Genomic DNA, 18,618 nt, shown 5'->3' with positions numbered 1-18,618 from the left:
GCCCTAGGCAACTAATGCAGGTCCCCTATGGGAAACTCCTTATTGCCTTGATCAGAATGAACCCCACAGGTCCAGCAGGACTGAGGCTTCCCACGGTGGAGACCTTACTGCCTAAAATGCCCTCCTTGCTCATCCCTGGCAACATTCAACCCCCAACCCTTCCTTTAGCACAAGGCTCAAAGGCCATTGCTTCATATATCCTCTTCCTGGTTCTCCAATAGAGAACAGGAGTAACAGATGCTATACCTGGATGATGTAACTTGGATGATGTAACTCCTCAAATGTGCATTGTTCCTTATTTAGCATCAGTCAAGTGAGCACCAAAGTGGCCTCTTTGACTTCACCTTTCTTCCACTAGGATGGCTGACCCGGAGCTGCAGGAAGACAGAACTGGAGAAGGGACAAGTCTGGATGGAATTATTTCAGGTCAAAGACTGATCTTCCAGAGGCTACACTGATTAGGAATACAAAAGGAGGAATCGCTGGAAACCTCAGGTATTTTATAAAGTTGACTTTTCCAGATGTTTATACTCTCAGGGCAGAATCCCCTGTCCTTGGCTCAATTTTGCATGTTGACATCTTAACTGAATTTGAAAGCTCAACTTTCTTGCCATTTCCTCTGAGACTTCTATATGAAGTACAGTACTCACTTTCCCTCCTAAATTACCATGGTGCTTTATGTGTACACATGTGTGCATATCTGAGGACAGGTTCCACCTTCCACCTGCATTAGAAATCTCCATTCCAGCCCACAAATACTTACCGGGCATGTACTTGGGCCAGGCCATGAGGATACCTCCCTGAACAGGAAAGAGTGTCTGGTCTCATGGAACTCACAGTTTAGTGAGAAATAAGTGTGTTTCTTACTGAAGTCTATTATGTAAATACATTTGAAAAGACTCTGGTGCATGTGTTAGGCCCATTCAAGATCCTTCACCCATTCAGCCTGTGGCAGATACATTAATAGACAACCACAGAGAGTTGCACCCACACGGGGTCCCATCTGGTCCCAGGCAAAGAAGAGGCTGCACTTGGGGTTGAATTCTCTGTAGTCACCATTTTGAAATGTTTAATGATATCACCTCTGTTTTACCTTTTTTAAATCCAATGGGACCATGGAGCATGAAGAGGGCTTGGAGCCTTGGCTCCTGTACCATCCTGTCACCTGCCACCTGCCACCTTTCCTTTGGGAGGGTTCTTGGCTGTCCACTTCCCAACTCCATGTTCCCCCAGCTCTTGAGCAGCCCCTGCCCCTGCAATTGTTGCTGCTCCCCAATAGGGTGGCAACTGCATCATTTTGGAACAGCAAGCCTGCGTTCTGCCACCATCTGCCATCTCTGGTGGGTGTCTGTGCATATGTGCAGGACAAGCACTGTGCAGGAGTTCAGAGCGAGGCCTGGCAGTGACCATCCCCTCAGCAGGCTGGCAGTGCCAGGGCACATTCCACAAGTGACCAGAGCCTTGTGCCCACCTCCAGTCCAGGTACCCAGAGCTTCCCAGCATGGAGGTTGCAATCCCTGAGGGATCTCGTGTCCACTGTACATTGGGACAGTGGGCTGTGGGAGAGAGACAGCGGCTTCCCCACCCCCTAACTGTGGCTGGCCACAGCATGTGGGTGCAGCCAAGGGCAGGGAAGCAACTGGCAAGTGGAAGCCTCATGTACTGCACTGAGTCACCTGGAAGGTCTGTGGGGTCTGTGCAGGGCTGCATTCCCATGCCCAAGGAAGAGCAGCGTGTAGCAGAAAACACCATGACTGGTTGAGAGAGGCAGGATGAAAGGAGGAAGTGTTCCGTTTTAGTACTTGTTATGGTGCTTCTTTTTCATTTTGAGAAAAGAGCTCTCCATTTTCATTTTGTAGTGGACCCCACAAATCATGTTTCCAGCCCTGCTCCCAAACTCAGTAACAGTTAACCATAGCCATCGCTAACTACACTGACCATGTGCTGTCAATGGATGGAAAGATCTTCACAGCTCTGTGAGTTAAGAACTGTGATAATTTCCAGTCTACGTATGAGGAAATTGAGGCTCGAATCACATGCAGAAGCCCCACATCGGGGTAGTGGAGGAGCTGCAATTCGATCCTGGGTTTCCCTGACCCTAGTGCCTGGGCACCCTTGCAGGTGGCTAGTGTGCAAGTAAGAATTAATGAATAGGTCAACCAGCCAGATGCAGGGACAGAATTAGGCCCATCCCCTGCCTTCCTGGGTTGCATTTGGGAAGGACCAGGGACAGAGCACCCAGCATTTGCAAAGCCAGAGGATGCTGGTTCTGGTGCGTGGTACTGGGGGCTGGGCCTGCGCAGCCTGAGTGGGAGGCAGCACGTGATCACCTGCAGCTGCAGAGCCGTGGTCAGCCAGGCAGCATCACCGGCTCAGCTGACCCTTGCCGGTACACAGGGCCTGGCCATCTTGTGCCCAACCGTGGTAAAGCACCATTTTGTTTCTGCCTCACCATTTGCTTCTCCTGTGTTCTTTTGTGAGCTGTCTGAGATGTGCATCATTCTTCTATATTTGGAGGAGGACCTGGAGCCTAGTTAGGATACCTAGTGCCTAGGAAAAAGCCTACTCAATTTGCCTTGAAAATGTCTCCCTTGACCCCCACCGAATGTTTTTTCTCAGTCCTGATTGTCCTGACTCTGAGCATTCCATCCTGGATTCTACACTGGAGTGCATTCCAGCCCTGTCGGTCATTATACTGCAAAGTGATGGATAGATGTACGCCCTTGTGAGAGCTTTAATTTAAATATTATCATGACTTCAAGAATCATACAGAACATTCAGGAAATGTTAACATATTGACTTTTCACAGAAACGTGAAAGGGGTTATATGTTTGGGATTACTCAAATTATCAGCAATTTCAGTCAGCTTTTTTATGCGCCATTCAGAGAGCAAAATTAGAAGTGCTTGTGTTTGCATTCTACAATGTATTCAAGATAATTAAAAATTAGCCCTTGAAATCATAGAGATCTTTACAGTAGCAGCAAGGATTTGGAGGGAGCATTTCCCTCTAGGCAAATGAACTGGACTTTTCTGAGAGTAAATACGGAATCGGAATCCAGCTGCACATTTTATTAAAACTACGAGCATTTCATGTTCACCTCTCCGTGGCTGGCCACCTTCCGCAATAGTCACCCTGGCCATCCCTTATTAGCAACCGGCAGGAAAATAACTAAAAATAAGCAGCTGTTGAAATGATTATTTAAGCCTCTAAGAAATTCCTCCTGATGACTGTGCGTGACTGTGCGGTGGCTGCGCTCTCCCCGGTCCTGCCTCAGTTCGGCTGCACGTCTCTGCTGCTGCTTTAAGACTGCAGAGCGCCCCAGCGGCCAGAGGCAGGGGAGGGGTCCCTGCTCGCCTCCGCGCTCGGCTTCACTCGCCCGGCTCGCAGGCAGGGAAGGTTGGCAGAGGGATCCATGTGACAGAGGCCGGAGCACGGCAAAGATGAGCCTGCCCGCCCGCCTGCTGCCTGGATGCGGAGGGTGAGGGCTGGCGCACGGGAGGCCGCTGGCTGCGCATTCTGGGCGCCGGGTGCCCGGGATGAGCTCACGCCCGCGTCTGCGGCTCTCTCCACCTGCCGACCTGCCGGGGGCCCACTGAGCTGACGGCGCACCTGGGCTCCGGCCGCAGCGTGGGGCGCGGCGCCCGGGAGCAGGTGTGCAGGAGCGCAGCGCGCGGCGAGCGCAGCCCTCGCTCCGGAGCCCGGCCGCGCCGCGTGCCCGGGCGGCTAGGCAGCGGCAGCGGCGGCGGCGCGTCCTCGGCGGGCGGCGGGCGGAGGGCGGGCGGCGGCCCCCGGGCAGGTGCCGAGCGGCGAGCGAAGCCGGGCCGGGCGGAGCGCGGGGGGCGAGGCCGGCGCGTCGCTCGCGGGAGGCCGGGGAGCGGCAGGGGCATGTGGATACTGGCTCTCTCCTTGTTCCAGAGCTTCGCGAATGGTGAGCCTTTCGGTTTGTGATGAATTTCATTCCTTATCATTGACCGGGGGGGCGGGGGGGGGGTGGCATTGGATGCATGGGTAAAGTCTTCTTTCTTTTTCCGCTTCATCTGTGTTTAAAATTTCGTGCTTTTATTTATTTTTAAAATATTATATTTATTTTTTGGGGGAGGAGAGGTGGCAATGGAGAGGCCCGGGAGAAATTGCTCTGTAACCATTGGAAGGCGCTTACCTAGCCAAGTGGCAGCTCAGAGCCTAACTCCAGTACTAGAGAGCTGCCTCATTCAGAATAAACCAGGTTTGGTGACAGAAGGAGAGACAGGAAGATTGCCACTTTGAATATTACAACCTGGAAAGGGATATGACATTCCAAGTGCACGCAAGTGGAGGGGTCAATGAGGAACATCTCCCTTCAGATTCAATGCTTTTTGAGATTTTTGAAACACGTAATTTCATGCTAGTACAATGTATCTCCAGCACCAAGGAGGGCTTTAAGAAAGATCTGTCCTTCTATGCACCCCGTGCTGCTTCATGCTCCTCACAGTCGTTTATGTAAAAATATGCACTGATCAGCATTACATCATCTGAAATGTTGACAAATTAAAAAAAAGAAAACACCTGTATAGTTGTAAAAATGAAATCAGTGAATATTGTAAATAGCATTCATTTCCTCATGCCCAGCCAATATTATATTTTGAAATGATTTCTTCCTGGGTATTTAGAAAGCTATTGCTCTTGACTGAGTCAGACCCAATTAGTAAGTGTGACTGCACCTTAGGCTGCCTGTCACCGCGTAAATATGAACTTACATGTATGAAAGGCTTCCGCTCTTGTGGGAACCAGAGGAAATTGTCATCATTTGACATCGCCTGGGAGTAGCTACGGCTTAAATTCCCATTTCAAATTTTGGAACACACATCTGCATAAAATGTATAACCTACTGACAGTTGAAATTAAACCATTAAGCAGAATCCCCTAGCCAGAAGAGAGGAGAGAGAGAGAGAGAGAAAGAGAGAGAGAGGAGGGGGAGAGAGAGAGAGAAGGAGAAGAAGAGAAGGTAAGAGAAGAGAAGAGAGGAAATCTGGCCCTTGTGAGAAAACACGAGAAGCAAAGGGGAGGCTCTAAGATTTTCCTGGAAGATACACAGGGAAGCTCTGTGTGTTGGCTGCAAGGCAGTGCATTTTCTTTGCCTACCTAGACAGTGCCTAAAGAATCAACATATCAGCAGGCCAGAAGAAATGCATGAGCATTGTCAATTTTTTAAAAAAATGGTGACTAAGAAAAGGTAGAGTTGAAAGAAGATACTATCAAAATGAACACGAAAATGATACTTTGCTCTCCAATATAACCTAAAGCAAAGTGTTTGAAACTTTCATTTTGAGATTTCCTAGCAGGAAAGAATTGCAACAAGTTCTGACAAGACACCCATCTTTCCCAGAGGGCACCATACCTGTCCTGTGTCCTCCTGGGAATTTCCCTTCAGGGACAGATCTGCTTAGGGAACATGTGGAGATGTGTCGGGGAAGTCAGCCCTTTCTGCTCTTCTGCTAATGCGACCTCCTAAGAAATGTACAGATGCCTACAGATGTGTTCCAAAGACACAGAGCTTTGACAGCCTGTTTCGCCTGTCAGGGAGTACCTTTCTGAACTCCTTGGAAAGGCCTGGGTTATAAGATGAAACAAAATTTGTACCCCATTGGGAAGTGTGTGTTTCAGGATGATGAAAGAGGCTGTGCTGGTTGTCAGTCAGCCAGTATTTATTTACAGTTTAAGCATTTTGTATGACAAAATGGTATGGAAGAATTTATGATACTGATACAGAGTATTAGCCTCTGATACAGAGATGCTATATCTGTGTGTGACTTTTTTCTGAATCAGCATTTTATAACTAAAATAAACAATCATAGAAATAATTATATATGGTAATACAATTATATAAAACTCAAATATTCTGCAATATGAAAAATATATGCAAAAATTATGTAGGTACTCATATAGTGAGTTCTGCGAGTATTATTTTCAAGACTTTAAAAATCAACTGATAATCACCATTATTGTTACTGTAATAAATATAGGTAGATTCCACAATATTAGACATAAACAGCAAACACAAATGAATATTTTACATTGCTGTATTATGTATTCTGATCCAATCTAGCAGAAGGCTATGGAACTATCTTGTATAAAAATGCCCCTCTCTTTATATGATCAAGCATGAAAACATTAAAAGCCTGCTGTAAAGCTTTAGGGTCTTTAAAGGTGGGAGGGGAAATCAGCTTTAAACAGTTTTCTAAGGCATGGTGTTCATTACATACTGGGGAAAGGATCATAAAATATATAGACATGTTGAAATAAAATAAGAATCCAGTTTGGAACTATGCCTGTTTGTAAGACCATATTTCAAAAATATAAGAGTAAATGGTTTCTACCTATCTGAATTAAACTTTAAAAAATGGAGAATATTTTTGTCAACAACTGTCATATTTTGTTATACCTCAATTTTGAAAAATTTCTGAATGTGTGTGATAAAAGATTGATGAATTCTAATACCTAAACTGATTATTGCTAGGCCTCAAGCATCAAAATGCCTGACATGATAACTTTTTTTTTTCATTTGTAAAAGATTATGCAGTTTAATATTTGGGGCTGTTAAAATAAGCCCACAATACATCTGCATTTTAACAGTAGACAACAACATTTTTCTTACTGATGTATCTGAAGTACAGTTATTTCTTAATAAAAGTATGATTGCTAGACAGGCTGCAGACAGTATTTTTGGGGGAAAAAAAAAGAAGTCAGTGACTAGGCCCTTCATGGGTTAAACCCTTAAATGAATGACCTCACCTGATGAGGTGCAGTATTGTGTTTTAAAGCAGTCAATTTGTTCTGCAATGTCCTGGAAATACACGCGAGCTTCTGTTACAGTGCAAGGAGCCAAGGTACACGTATGTGCAGACACTCACCCACACACGTCCCTCAGTGTCTTCTCAGCAAAGCTTCCTACTGCATTGTGTTTCATCACCATTTCTCCTGGTTTTAACCCCAGAGCACATTCTAGTTTAAAATTATTGCTAAAAGCAGAGCCAGGCCTTCAGACAAACAGAATGATGAAGAATCAGATTTATTATATGTAATATATTTTTGCTAGTATCCTGGCATCTCTGTTTTTATACACACACACACACACACACGCACATGCATGCATTCCTGACATCATCTTTTCCTGAGCTGTGGGATTTTGAGCTCTACTGCATCCGCTTTCATGGGGCCTGAGGGTCGTGGAGATTAGAGAGGGTGGGGTGCTGGGAGTAAGAAGGTGCTCACTAAAGAGAAGGTGAGTATGCAGCACCTTTGAGCTTCATCCATTCACTTGATAGGAAATTACAGAGCACACGCTTGCTATTTTATTTAATTAGAAGCAGACCTTTGTAAATACAAATGCACCTTAAGGACTTTGAAGGTGATTTTTATTTAATTCACATAAATGTATGTAAGGAAAAAATGTTATCAGGTGAACAATTTCAGGGCTGCCTCCACTTCGCTTTCTCCCCCATCTTTATTAAGCAGATTAAAAAGCTATCCATAATTTCAGGGTTCACCTAAAATTCCTAGGCCTTTTAACTTAAGCTGCATGCCCCTCCAAGATGCCCTCTGTAGGAAAACAAAATGCCACGCAGACCTTCAATAAATGCCAGTGGATCCTTCTCCACTTTTTGACTCTCTCCTTTGTCACTTTGGTGTGACCACAGTTTGCTGCCTCAGGGGATCAGTGAGTCACGGGGGCAGAACCCATGCAATACTGCATTCTGGTAGGGGAACTAATTTTGACTAAAATATTTGCCAATTCTAATCCCCAATTCCTGGACCTCCGGGTAGCTGGCAAGGTATTTTATCTTAGATGTGTCTGGAGTGAGGTGCACGGGGTATTTCGACAAGAGACTCAATTCATTGCGTATTAAAACTTGATTGAGAGAGAGAGAGAGGTCATTTTATAAAGAAAGACCTGTGAACACTGTAGATTGGAAATTTATGTTTGCAAAATAAAAGGATGGGTTTATCAAGTGGGTGCATTTACAAAATGTGGCATCCAGGTTTCGTAAAATTAGCTGAATTCTACGGGTAGGATTATGAATGTGGCTCATAAATAATTAATAGGTAGTGAAAAAGAATGTATTTTGCGTTAGGCAGTGTATTCAATAGTATTTCAGAAATGAGCACTTCGATTTCCTCGGTTGGTTTCCATGCGTGGCCCACCTCGCCAGAGCAGGGCAGGCACCCAGGGGTGTGCCCACACAAACAAGCAAGTCTGGGCATTTTCTTGGCTGCCGCGCTGAAATGCACGCTGGGCCTTGGTGCCCGCACCCTCAGCCTGGGAGATAGGGAGGTGGTGCTACCTGCATGCCGATTGTGTCCCCGCCATAGGACACTAGTGGGCGGCAAACCTCACAAGACTCTTGCAGCCAGCCTTCAGCAGAGCCAGCAAACCCAGCCGTCACCGAGGGAGGACTGCTCCATGCAGATAGTCAGGGGCTTTCTTCTGAAGACGCCTCCCCCACGATCTCTCAAGTTCACTGCGCCCAAACTCCGGCGTCGTAGAGTTCGTCTAACAGGAACTGTGCAAAGGCAACCGCAGGTCAGGCGAGGTCCAGCAGCCTTTGTTTTCAACTGGACAGCGGAGGACCGTATTCACAGCAATATCTAGAAACCTAGAAGGTGCCCAGAAAGGAAACACAGGTGTTGCAGCGGGTAGCGGGCCCGCAGAAGGGTGCGTTTGCACCCCCTTTCCAAAGCCGCAAGGGAACCCCGGAGTGGCGCGCGCCTCGGAGGTGGCAGCTCCGGGAGCAGCTCCGCGCCTGATTGGCTGACCTTCCAATGTCATTCCAGGAGCCGCCGCTTCTCCTGCTGATGGTGACAGGGGTGATGCTGACGTGCCCGCTCCTCCGCAGTCCATCAATCTCCACAGGCAAGGCTCCAGGACCGGGAGCCCCTTTCCCTCTCCCCCAGGCCCACTGGAAAACACCTGTTCCCCTGGACTGGGGGGTTAACTCTTCATGTTCCAAAGACCTGGGCACAAAAATGCTCATCTTATCTCTCCGCGCCCCTCCCCCCAACTATATTTATGTTCTTTTCTTCAATGTTGTGAAAATGCAAGAAAATTCAAAGTTGCATTTCCCTTGCCTAATCTATCGGTTAAGATAAGGCAGTGGGAATGGAAGATTCCAGCAGCCCCACGGAGTATCCACTATGTCGTTCTGAATTCACAGGGTGGAGCACACGGATGTTTTCTGCAGGTGACGCAAGGTCTGTCAAGGTGGCAGGAGGGAAGCAGGAACAAGATTTTGGTTCAGAGGTCAGACAGCTTCTGACCAGGACGTTCAGAAGGGTTGGGTTTCAGAGATCTGCTCCTGAAAATCAGTTCCCTCCATATTATCCTTTTTCTTAAAATCTTGACTGTTGCCTTGATGGTGTCTGTGGTAATCGTTAAGCCTGCATTTAGGTGATGCTGATTTGACTAGTGACTGCCTCTCTCACTAGATAGACAGGAGCCTCCACAGTCTGAAATGCGTGTGAAGCCTGAGCGTGTCCTTAGCACAGAGCAGAGCACATGGTATGGAGTAGTGGAAATAGATGATGTTCCTTACGGAGTGAAAGGATAAAGTGATAGGCAGAGCCTTTCTCCCCTCCTTAACTCACCCTCCTCCCTCCCGTCCACCTCTCTCTTCTGCCTCTAGCTGATTGGCTCCCCATCTTAGTGTGCTTTGCTGGACTTGCTCTCCTGGTCCCCACCTTGCATTCTGACTAAACCACTGGACTCATTTGCTCTACCCACCTTTTTCTGTCGTAGTGACTCAATCACGGTAGAAATGTTTGTTTTCCAGAAATGCCTGTGGCTTGGGGCATTTTCTTCTCTTTTCAAAAAGAGATTCATGTTTCGAGTATCTGATGGGACTTCATCACTGTTGCACAACAGCTATATAATTGCTTTAGGTGCTCTTCTTGCCGTGCAGTGTGGGTCAAGTGTCACAGACAATAATTTCATCCATGTGCTGGACCCCTTGTTCTCAAGTGTATGCTGCTAAGTGGCATGATTTAAAATTCCTATACAGTGTTTATTGCCCTGTCGCATTTTGAAAGCCAGCCGGAAACATCAAACCGACATTTAGGGTCCCCGCCCGCTCCGCCACCCCCAGCTCCTGGGAATTCATTTCTTCATCAAAGAGCCACCCAGGACGTCAGAACAAAGCTTAGTTTCTCAGGCCTTAATCATCTTTAAAAAGTCATACTACCGTTTTCTTAAGCATCCTATGGATTTTGGGTTTTTTGTCATTATCTTTATTTCTTATTTTGCAGATTCAAATATGACAGTTGCTATCTTCATCAAAGTAACATGAAAGGATATCTTTTAATCATTGTTAAAGTTGATTTTTGTCCAAATATAAAAATCAAATTGTCTTATAGCTTACAGTATTTATCAGCTTTTGATTTTTGGACATCTCTATTTGTTCTATGTGATCAACGCTGATTTTTTTAAAATCATGCAGCTGGATTAATTTTTGGTATTTAAGCCCCCTGGATTATGTAAATCTATATTATGGTTTAACAGAGAGGGATGAATGGGATTGAGAAGATATATGTCAAGATACGAAGAAGGAAAGAGGCTACTACACAGAGAGATAGAATGACAGGGATTAATGAATCTTGACTGTATCCCTAGTTATTTTTTTTACTGAGAAGACAGTGAGTAAGATTTAAGAGTGAGCAAGCAGTCCTATTTATAGAAAGCTGTTTTTAAGTGCAGCCGCAAAGGCAGTGAAAAAGAATTGAAAATGCAAGAGATCACCTCCATACTAAATGCTAGCTTCCCCTAACGTCCCAGCGCTGTACAGCATTTTGTAGGAGAAAAAAAAAAAAAAAAAAGCATACCAACACTTGCAGAAATATTATGAAATCTCTTTGGACTCTCTGCAGAATATTCTAGAAGTGCTCTCAGTCTTTAAGTCTATGTTAGGCTTGGGAAGCTGGGGATGAGAAGGCAATATATATATTATCTGGAAACAGCTTGAGTAGGTCTGAACAAAAGACTGGAGGTGAAGGGAGGACATTGAACTTGCAGCACTGCTACAAATATTTATTCTGCAATAAGCCTTGCCTTCCTTAAAGATGTTTCACAGCACAATAGTAGGAGGGTGAAATCTGCATACGTGTTTAGAGTAAAGCAATTACTGAGAGAAGAGTTCAAATTTAGGATCCTGTGATTATCACAAGTCCCTCCATGTTAACCTGTTCTCAAACTCTGGGGTTTTAAATTGCAATATATGAAGTCCTTATTTGTCAGTCTGTGTCGGGCAGACAATATCACCCCAGGCTTTGTGATTGACACAAATGTTATTGGACAAGGGAAAAAGAATGCCACATGCTCTTATAAATGAAATAGTCTTTATAAGATTCCATATATAAGTGAGATCATGGATTTTGTGTGTGTGTCTGGCATATATCACTTAGCTAATGTCTCCCAGGTTCCTTAAGTATATACAATTTAGCATAAAAAAAGAAATGAAATAGTCTTCCTTTCTAGGGCTGTATTTGTTACTTCTAGCATTCTGGTTTTACTGGTTCCAAGTGGGCTTTGGGTTTTATTAATAGTAGAATCGTTGAATTTGTATGCAAATACTGCTGATTTATAGGTTGGAAATCTGGACAAAAGTCAGACCTGCCCTAGAAGATGATGCTGTGGAAAGAGTTTGCCTTTTGTCTTATAAAGAACCATCTATAAATTGGATCATTTTGTCGCTGGTCTCTCCAGACTATGAAATTGGCATTTTGATAAGGTGATGGAAAGAAATTTGAACTATTTAATTACTGATTTTGATTCATACAAGCCTTGACTCTTTTAGTATTAAAATGAAGAAACAGGAAACAGTTTTAAGTCTGGTTTTACACAAAATTTACACTTTTTTCACACTGAAAATAAAACGGTAAAAGCCAGTTTATAGTTCTTTCTAAATTCCCCAATTTTCTCATTATTGGATGCTTCTGCAAAACAACAGTATGGTGATACCACTCCCAGTGATGACCTTGATGACCTTAGGGTCCCAAAGTGGCTTCAGCATTATCATGGAGTCACCACAATGATCAGGTAGAAGCTGGTGTTAGGACCAGCGTGAATGGGTCACAGGGGCTGAGGGGAGCTGTTGGGAGGTAGCCCATGCCGTGTACTGAAGAGCCATCCATGCCACTTCAGGTGGGTGATTGCAGTGGACTCTCTTACCATTGATTACTCTTCCTAATCTTGAGTAAAGCATTGATTCTTCTCATAAGCATGAACTGCTGGATGATAGGAACATTTCTATGATTGTATCATAAGAGAAAGACAAGTAGAAAGATAATTAGAACTGCTGCAATTCTATGTATATTTTAATTTAATTTATTTTTTTAAATACAAAAGACAGCTATATTTCCTATATAATAACGAAACTTCTTACTTTAAGGAAATATACTTTCTCACGAGAGAAACTCAAGATTCAATTCTTTTCACAGTAGCCCCGCTGTGGTGTGATTTGATCTTGGGTTCCATAGAGACACAGAAAATCCAAATCCCAGTCTGCTTAATTGCCATGTTTATTTTTTAATCTCAGCTGTAGAGCATTTTTAATAACCGATACGTAGCTTGCAGGGTAGAAATAACAATGCTTTGGAATATTACTTGTGAGACTTTAGGAATGAGCTGAAGACACCCAACAATGACAACAATGGCCTCTACCAGCAAAACAGGCACATGGCTACTTTATCACTCCTGCCGGATCTAGTTCTTGTCAGTTCCTGTGAAGGCTAGTCATTTGTCTATTTCGTTGGCTAGTGAAAAGGAAATGCACAAGAAATGTGGAATGCTGTCTAATGGACAGAATCTTCCCTTCACAAGTTGTTTAAGTTGGCAGCCCAAGTTAGCAACCTCTATCCGGGGCCTTGACGTGACAGCAGAATGTGGGTAGGATGGTTAATTACCAGATGTATCTATTATGACTCACCCAAATCAATAGCTATTAAATCCTTGGTGGCTACTGTTTTAGAATAGGCTTGATTGAATATTTGTATAGAAATCTGGGTAGAAAAATGTGGACCTCGAGGTGATCTAGGTATTTGTTTTGGGTAAGGAACTCTCATCAGTGGTTGGTTTATTTGTGCCTTGGGGGATCTCACATCATCAGCCTTTATTAATCACAGGCACGAGAGGCCCCACATTCTCCCCCATACCTCTACCGCCCCATTGCTGAGGATGGGAGGGTAAGAATGTAGAATATGCTGTAGGACTCTGTGGGATTAGATGCTTGGAGGCATGGAGGCAAATATTCATGGGAACACTGAATATGGAGGAAGAAGCTGTGCCAGCCCCATAGCCACACATCCCCTCCACCCTTACATCAGGGTAAGAGGTAGACTACAGTCTGTTGACACTTCAAGCTGAACATTAGTTAGTATCCTTCTATCTGGACCTTCCCAGGTAAGGATTGAGGACATTGGTTCTCAACACCCCGGTGTTCTGGGTCAGGGAGAACAGAGAAAGAAGATATGGAAGTTTCCTGAAATGCATTTCCTCTCATTAGCCTCCTGTTGGAAATTCTGATGCCAGCATTCTGGGGAATGGGCTGTAGTTTGGAAAGTTCCCCAGGTGTTTCTAATCCCATGTGACTTTGTCTTCTTTTTCCCACCACCACTGGGGTCTCCCAAGTTATAGTTGCCATGTTTGTTATGTCATCTTCCAGCTCTGATACCAGAGAGTCTGATTCTGTAGCCTTGGTGTATGCATGGCCTGTGAATTTGCATTATTAACACATGCCTTTGCCTGTTCTGATCCACATGAACCATAATTCACCTTTGCAAAACACACACTTGCAAGGAAGCTACCCAAACAGTAGCTAGGAAGTTGATCCAGTAAAGTTCCAAGTACATCTCGATGAACTGTTGGAGAACTCTGTATTGGGTAGTAATTTATTGGAAATGTCTGTATACAGGGTTAGGGCTTCACTGACCACCATAAGAATTTGGGCATCTTTCGGGATAATTGGTGCTGGGGTTTAGTAACAAGAAAGATTCTGAGTAGAGGGGTATGTGATGCTGCCAGAGGCACTCCCAATGTGGATGATAGCAGCTTATGAATCATCTATGTGTATTAATATCTATCTCTTTGTGCCATTTTTTCTTCCTGTTTTAGTGTATTTGATATTCAGGTTTATAAATGCTTGTGCTTTGCTTATGGTCTTGATTCCATTGTATTTCTCACATTGGTCTCTTTTTCGATAGCAGCTGGAGTCCCAACAGAGAAGCCCTTTGAAACCTATGTGTAACCATGAGGCTCCAAGCAAGAGATCCGTAGTGGGAAACCATTTGGGTGACTCTACTGAACAAGCTTAAGAGATGAGCTAGGACGGGGTGAGACAGGGCAGGAGAGTGGATCTGTTCGCAGCTAGAGGTTTTGCTTTGATGCCGCCTTGGGTTGCTACACGTGCCTTTGTCCAGGGCACAAGCTCATTCCAGAGCCAGATCTAAAGGGCTTTGGGTCGTTTGCTCTGTTGGATTTTGTTGGCTTTCTTTTAGGTAAATAATCACAAGTTGACTGTATTTATCATACAAAGCATATGTCATTATCCTAAGTTGTCATAAAAAAGACAGAAACTGGCATATAAGGGCATATGTGCATTTTAAACCTCGTTACATATATGACAAAATAGAGGGCAGTTATTGGTGGCACCTTAATTTTTTCAAAACATCGTGTCCTTGATTTTTGCACTAAAATAGACTCAAATGTGTGCTAGAGAGAGGCCTAAACTCAGAACCTTAAAAATACCTTTTTGTGTCCTGAGATCTTATTTTAGATAATATTAAAAATAACTTTCCCTCCTAGGCATCTTAAACAAGTTTGATGTTATAATCCTTTGGCGATTTTATTGTGATTCACTATAGAAATTACCTTTTAGAGTGGCCGTTTTGAAATTTAGCTTTAGAAGGAAATGGTATAAAAGCCATTGTAGTATGAATAAATGTGAATTCTGCTTACTCATCACTACAGGAATTAGGGTAGACTGTTTCTTTACAATAATAGTTTCCTATACTCGTGTTTCTTTAAAAAGGGGGTGGGGGCATTATATTAAGAAGTCACAAGCTCTGACAGGGGAATTGTAGAAGAAGATTTCAGTTTAAAATAGCTCACAATTCCTCTCTGATTTGGAGTTTTCACAACCTACATGGTATAGCACAGACTGTTCTCTTTTAAATTTTGTAGTAGAGTAGGTCAATCTTTTCCCATCTCTCTGCCACGGAAAGGGCATAAATATTTCCATCATCATATTTAATAACCTGTGTTAGACTCATGAGTAATTGTAAATGGTGAAACACTTTCTTTATAAAAAAATAAAAACGAGAGATAGTGTGACTGAGTATTATTATTAGAACAAATCACCTTAACTCATAGAAAATATTTCTTTCATACAGTAATAAGTGTTGAGTATTTTTCCCTGGGGTTTCTAGCATCTCTTGATAAGAGTGAATATTATTAGGTCCCGCCTGACTGGTGGCCAAGGCAGGTTAAGGTTGTGCAATGAATCGATTGTAGTGGAGATACATTTGCAAGAAATGGAGGAGCAGTCGGCATTTTGCCTCTCTCCATCTCTATCACCTTTCTCTCTCCTTCTTTAGAAACTGGGAGCAAATATTAGAGCTTACATGTGCTCAGTGAGAGTGGAGGGAGAAAGCTGTATTTCCCTGGGGGGTCTGGAGGCCTTCTCTGGATTTATTCATTTTCAAAGTCACCGGTGGTTTGCTCTCTCCTGGGTAGGTGGAAGACATTGTTGTGACTTCTTGCCTGCTCAGGGCACACTGAAGTCTAGAAGCAAGGGTTAGGGTTCTCTGAGCCTGTGAGTGTCCCTATTCAAAGGTGCCCCTGGAAGTGTCTCCCTAAAGGTCTTTGATGGAGGAGGCTGGTATTTAATTATTTTTTTCTGAAGTGCACAGGCATAGGCATTACAGGTTATTGTAAAGCTCTAAATAGAGCCATGAGAAATAAGGTAAATCCATGGAACTGGGCAACTATAATTATTATTATTATTATTTCATTATTATTATTTTGGAGACGGAGTCTCACTCTGTCACCCAGGCTGGAGTGCAGTGGCGCGATCTCGGCTCACTGCAAGTTCCGCCTCCCGGGTTCACGCCATTCTCCTGCCTTAGCGTGGCGAGTAGCTGGGACTACAGGTGCTCGCCACCACGCCTGGCTAATTTTTTGTATTTTTAGTAAAGGCGGGATTTCACCATGTTAGCCAGGATGGTCTTGATCTCCTGACCCTGTGATCTACCTGCCTCGGCCTCCCAAACTGGGCAAGTATTGTTTTAGGCTTATTATTTTTTGGCAGATGGAAATAAAAAGACTCCTCCCCCTATTTTTATGACTTGGTTACTTTTAAAAGAAGTATGCACCGGACAAATTGTGTTCTTCAGCGGTTCTTAACGGAGGGCAATTTTGCACCCACAGAGGACAGTGAGCAATGTCTGGAGACATTTTTGGTTGTCACACATCTGGTTGGGGGTTGCTACTGGCATCTGGAGGGGACACTCACTGTAAGATGCTCAACACCCTGCAATGCACAGGACAGCTCCCCACGACAAAGAATGATCCAGTTCAACATATTAATTGTTCCAAGGTTGAGAACACAGACTTAAATAGCTCAGAGTCTAGTTACTGTAACATCACTAGTGCATTTTTTCCATGGATTTTAGAGTGGTCCTGGAGAGAGAGGAGGAAGGAAAATGTCATGAATCTCAGTTACAATTCGTTTGGCTGCTAAAACCATAGCTGGTGATGCTTGTCATTGATTAACTTTATTTGCTATTTTCTTCCTTTTCTTATGAAGAAAGGGAAGCCAAATCTGTGTTCCCTCTTTTGTCATTAAGAACATGGATGCTCAGGGTGTTCCTGGGTTCCTCCAGCCATTTCTCCCTCAAGCAATTATGCTAATTAGTGTTTGATCAGATGATTAAATTATAATGTGATTAATCCTGTGTGCTAACCGCTCTGAATGCATTTTCTCTCGCCTGGTTGCCCTGTGCCCGAAGCACCCTTTTCTGCAGCTGGCAGAGGCCTGTTTTTCCCGTGGATGTGGATTTCTGTTTTCAAAGCACTGCAAATTCTCTTTGTTGCCTGGTAAAAGAGAGAGGGGATATTTTTGTAACCTGTTCTCTCAGGAAAAGGCTGGACTGGAGAGGCCTCTGGGAAATATTGAAACCCTAGCTAGAAAGCACTAATGATCTGAAGATACTAGATGTGGAGAAACGCTTGAAGAGGAGAGAGCGTCTGTGTGCAGAGACAGCTGTAGTGGCTCCAGAGTCCATAAAGTCTTTTTCTCTGGGAGACTTTTTGCTGTTTGCCTTCCTTTCCCTTCTGAGTGTCGCCTGAGTCTCTGCCTCTTGTGTACGTGGTGGCCCCGGGAGGGGTGTTCTCGGTTTATTTTAGGTTTATATTTCCTTAAAAAGGCATGCCATCATTTGGTTTTGTTTTCTGATAACACAGTTTAGGTTTGCTCTCGCATGCCGTGTACTTTAGACTGGGTGATTTTTTGAGGTTCGTTAACTTAAAATGTTGATGAAATGCTTCCTAATGTAAGAAAATTGGGACTGCGTAGGAAAGAATGTGAGTAGAAAATATCGATGGTGGTGTTGTCATTGATGGGCTTCTTCTCTAAGGCTGCAGATTTCCATGGCTCATTGTGTAGTTTGATGAGCTTAGCAGTGATTGAATTTTTCCTTGTACCCTATCACTTTTTCTCCCTTTATATTAGCATAATGGGGTAGTCTGGATACAATAAATAGGAGCATGTAGAATATGTGTAGTTTTTTAAATCAAAATTCGCCTGTGTTTTGATCTGGCTGGAACTGATAGCCTCTTGCGTTCAAGAGCAGGCCACACGATGATACCATATATCACCATTCCAGCTTCCCGCATCCTAAGAACCCCTGGGCCACAAGAATTACTCATAGAGAGAGTAAATATCTGCATAGATTGTCACATACCCCTTCGAATATTGTGTAATCTCCTTCATAGAAATGAAAATCGCTTGGTTTGCTTTGAAGAAAGAAATCCTCCTTGTAATTATTTCCCTAAAAAAGAATGAGGGTAAAAGGAAACCCGTATGTATTGGGCATCTAAAGTGTGTGGACGCTTGAGTGACCATATGATTTGCACTCGTTATGTTTATTAGCTACAATAGTAATGATCATAAAAACAATAGCTTGAATTTATGATTTATTACTAGATGTGAGTATTGTTATTATGACCATTGTAAAGAAGGCACGGTTAGACAATGTGCTCATGGTCACACAATTGTTGAATGACAGAATGAGGACTACGCCTCTGTTCATTCTCAGTCAAATGGGTATTTTTAATTTCAGTTTTACAGATTGCAAAACCAGGGTTTGGAAATGTTGACTATCAGGCCCCGGTCAGGTGGCAACTGTGATTTGAGAATAGCACTTTGAGCCCAGGTTGTCTGGTGTCACAGTTTTTAAATCTTCTCCCAAATCAAGCCCCATTCATTCATTTGAAGTTTTCAAGCTGAAAATGATTATGTTAAATTTTCTTTAAAGAGTCGTTTTGGGAAAGTGAAAGATCGATTTTTTAAAAATCGGTGTATAAATGGAAAAT

General features: G+C 43.7%; 1 protein-coding gene across 2 annotated transcripts in view; it reads left to right on the top strand.

Moving 5' to 3' along the window:
- Positions 1 to 3,295: 3,295 nt before the first annotated feature.
- Positions 3,296 to 18,618, top strand: part of DSCAM (DS cell adhesion molecule) — an 826,557-nt gene continuing 811,234 nt past the window's right edge. The window contains exon 1 of one of the 2 annotated variants that reach the window (XM_024239402.3): positions 3,296 to 3,930. In XM_024239402.3, the coding sequence (XP_024095170.1) occupies positions 3,888 to 3,930 (43 nt within the window). In that variant the 5' untranslated portion in view covers positions 3,296 to 3,887. Of the gene's footprint in view, positions 3,943 to 18,618 lie in introns of both variants that reach the window. The other variant, XM_054542559.2, reaches the window with a different exon arrangement.

The sequence above is a fragment of the Pongo abelii genome, chromosome 22, assembly GCF_028885655.2.
Source record: "Pongo abelii isolate AG06213 chromosome 22, NHGRI_mPonAbe1-v2.0_pri, whole genome shotgun sequence".
NCBI classification, from domain to species: domain Eukaryota; kingdom Metazoa; phylum Chordata; class Mammalia; order Primates; family Hominidae; genus Pongo; species Pongo abelii.
Note: the sequence above shows the minus strand (reverse complement) of the source record. Positions and strands in the feature narration are given on the sequence as shown.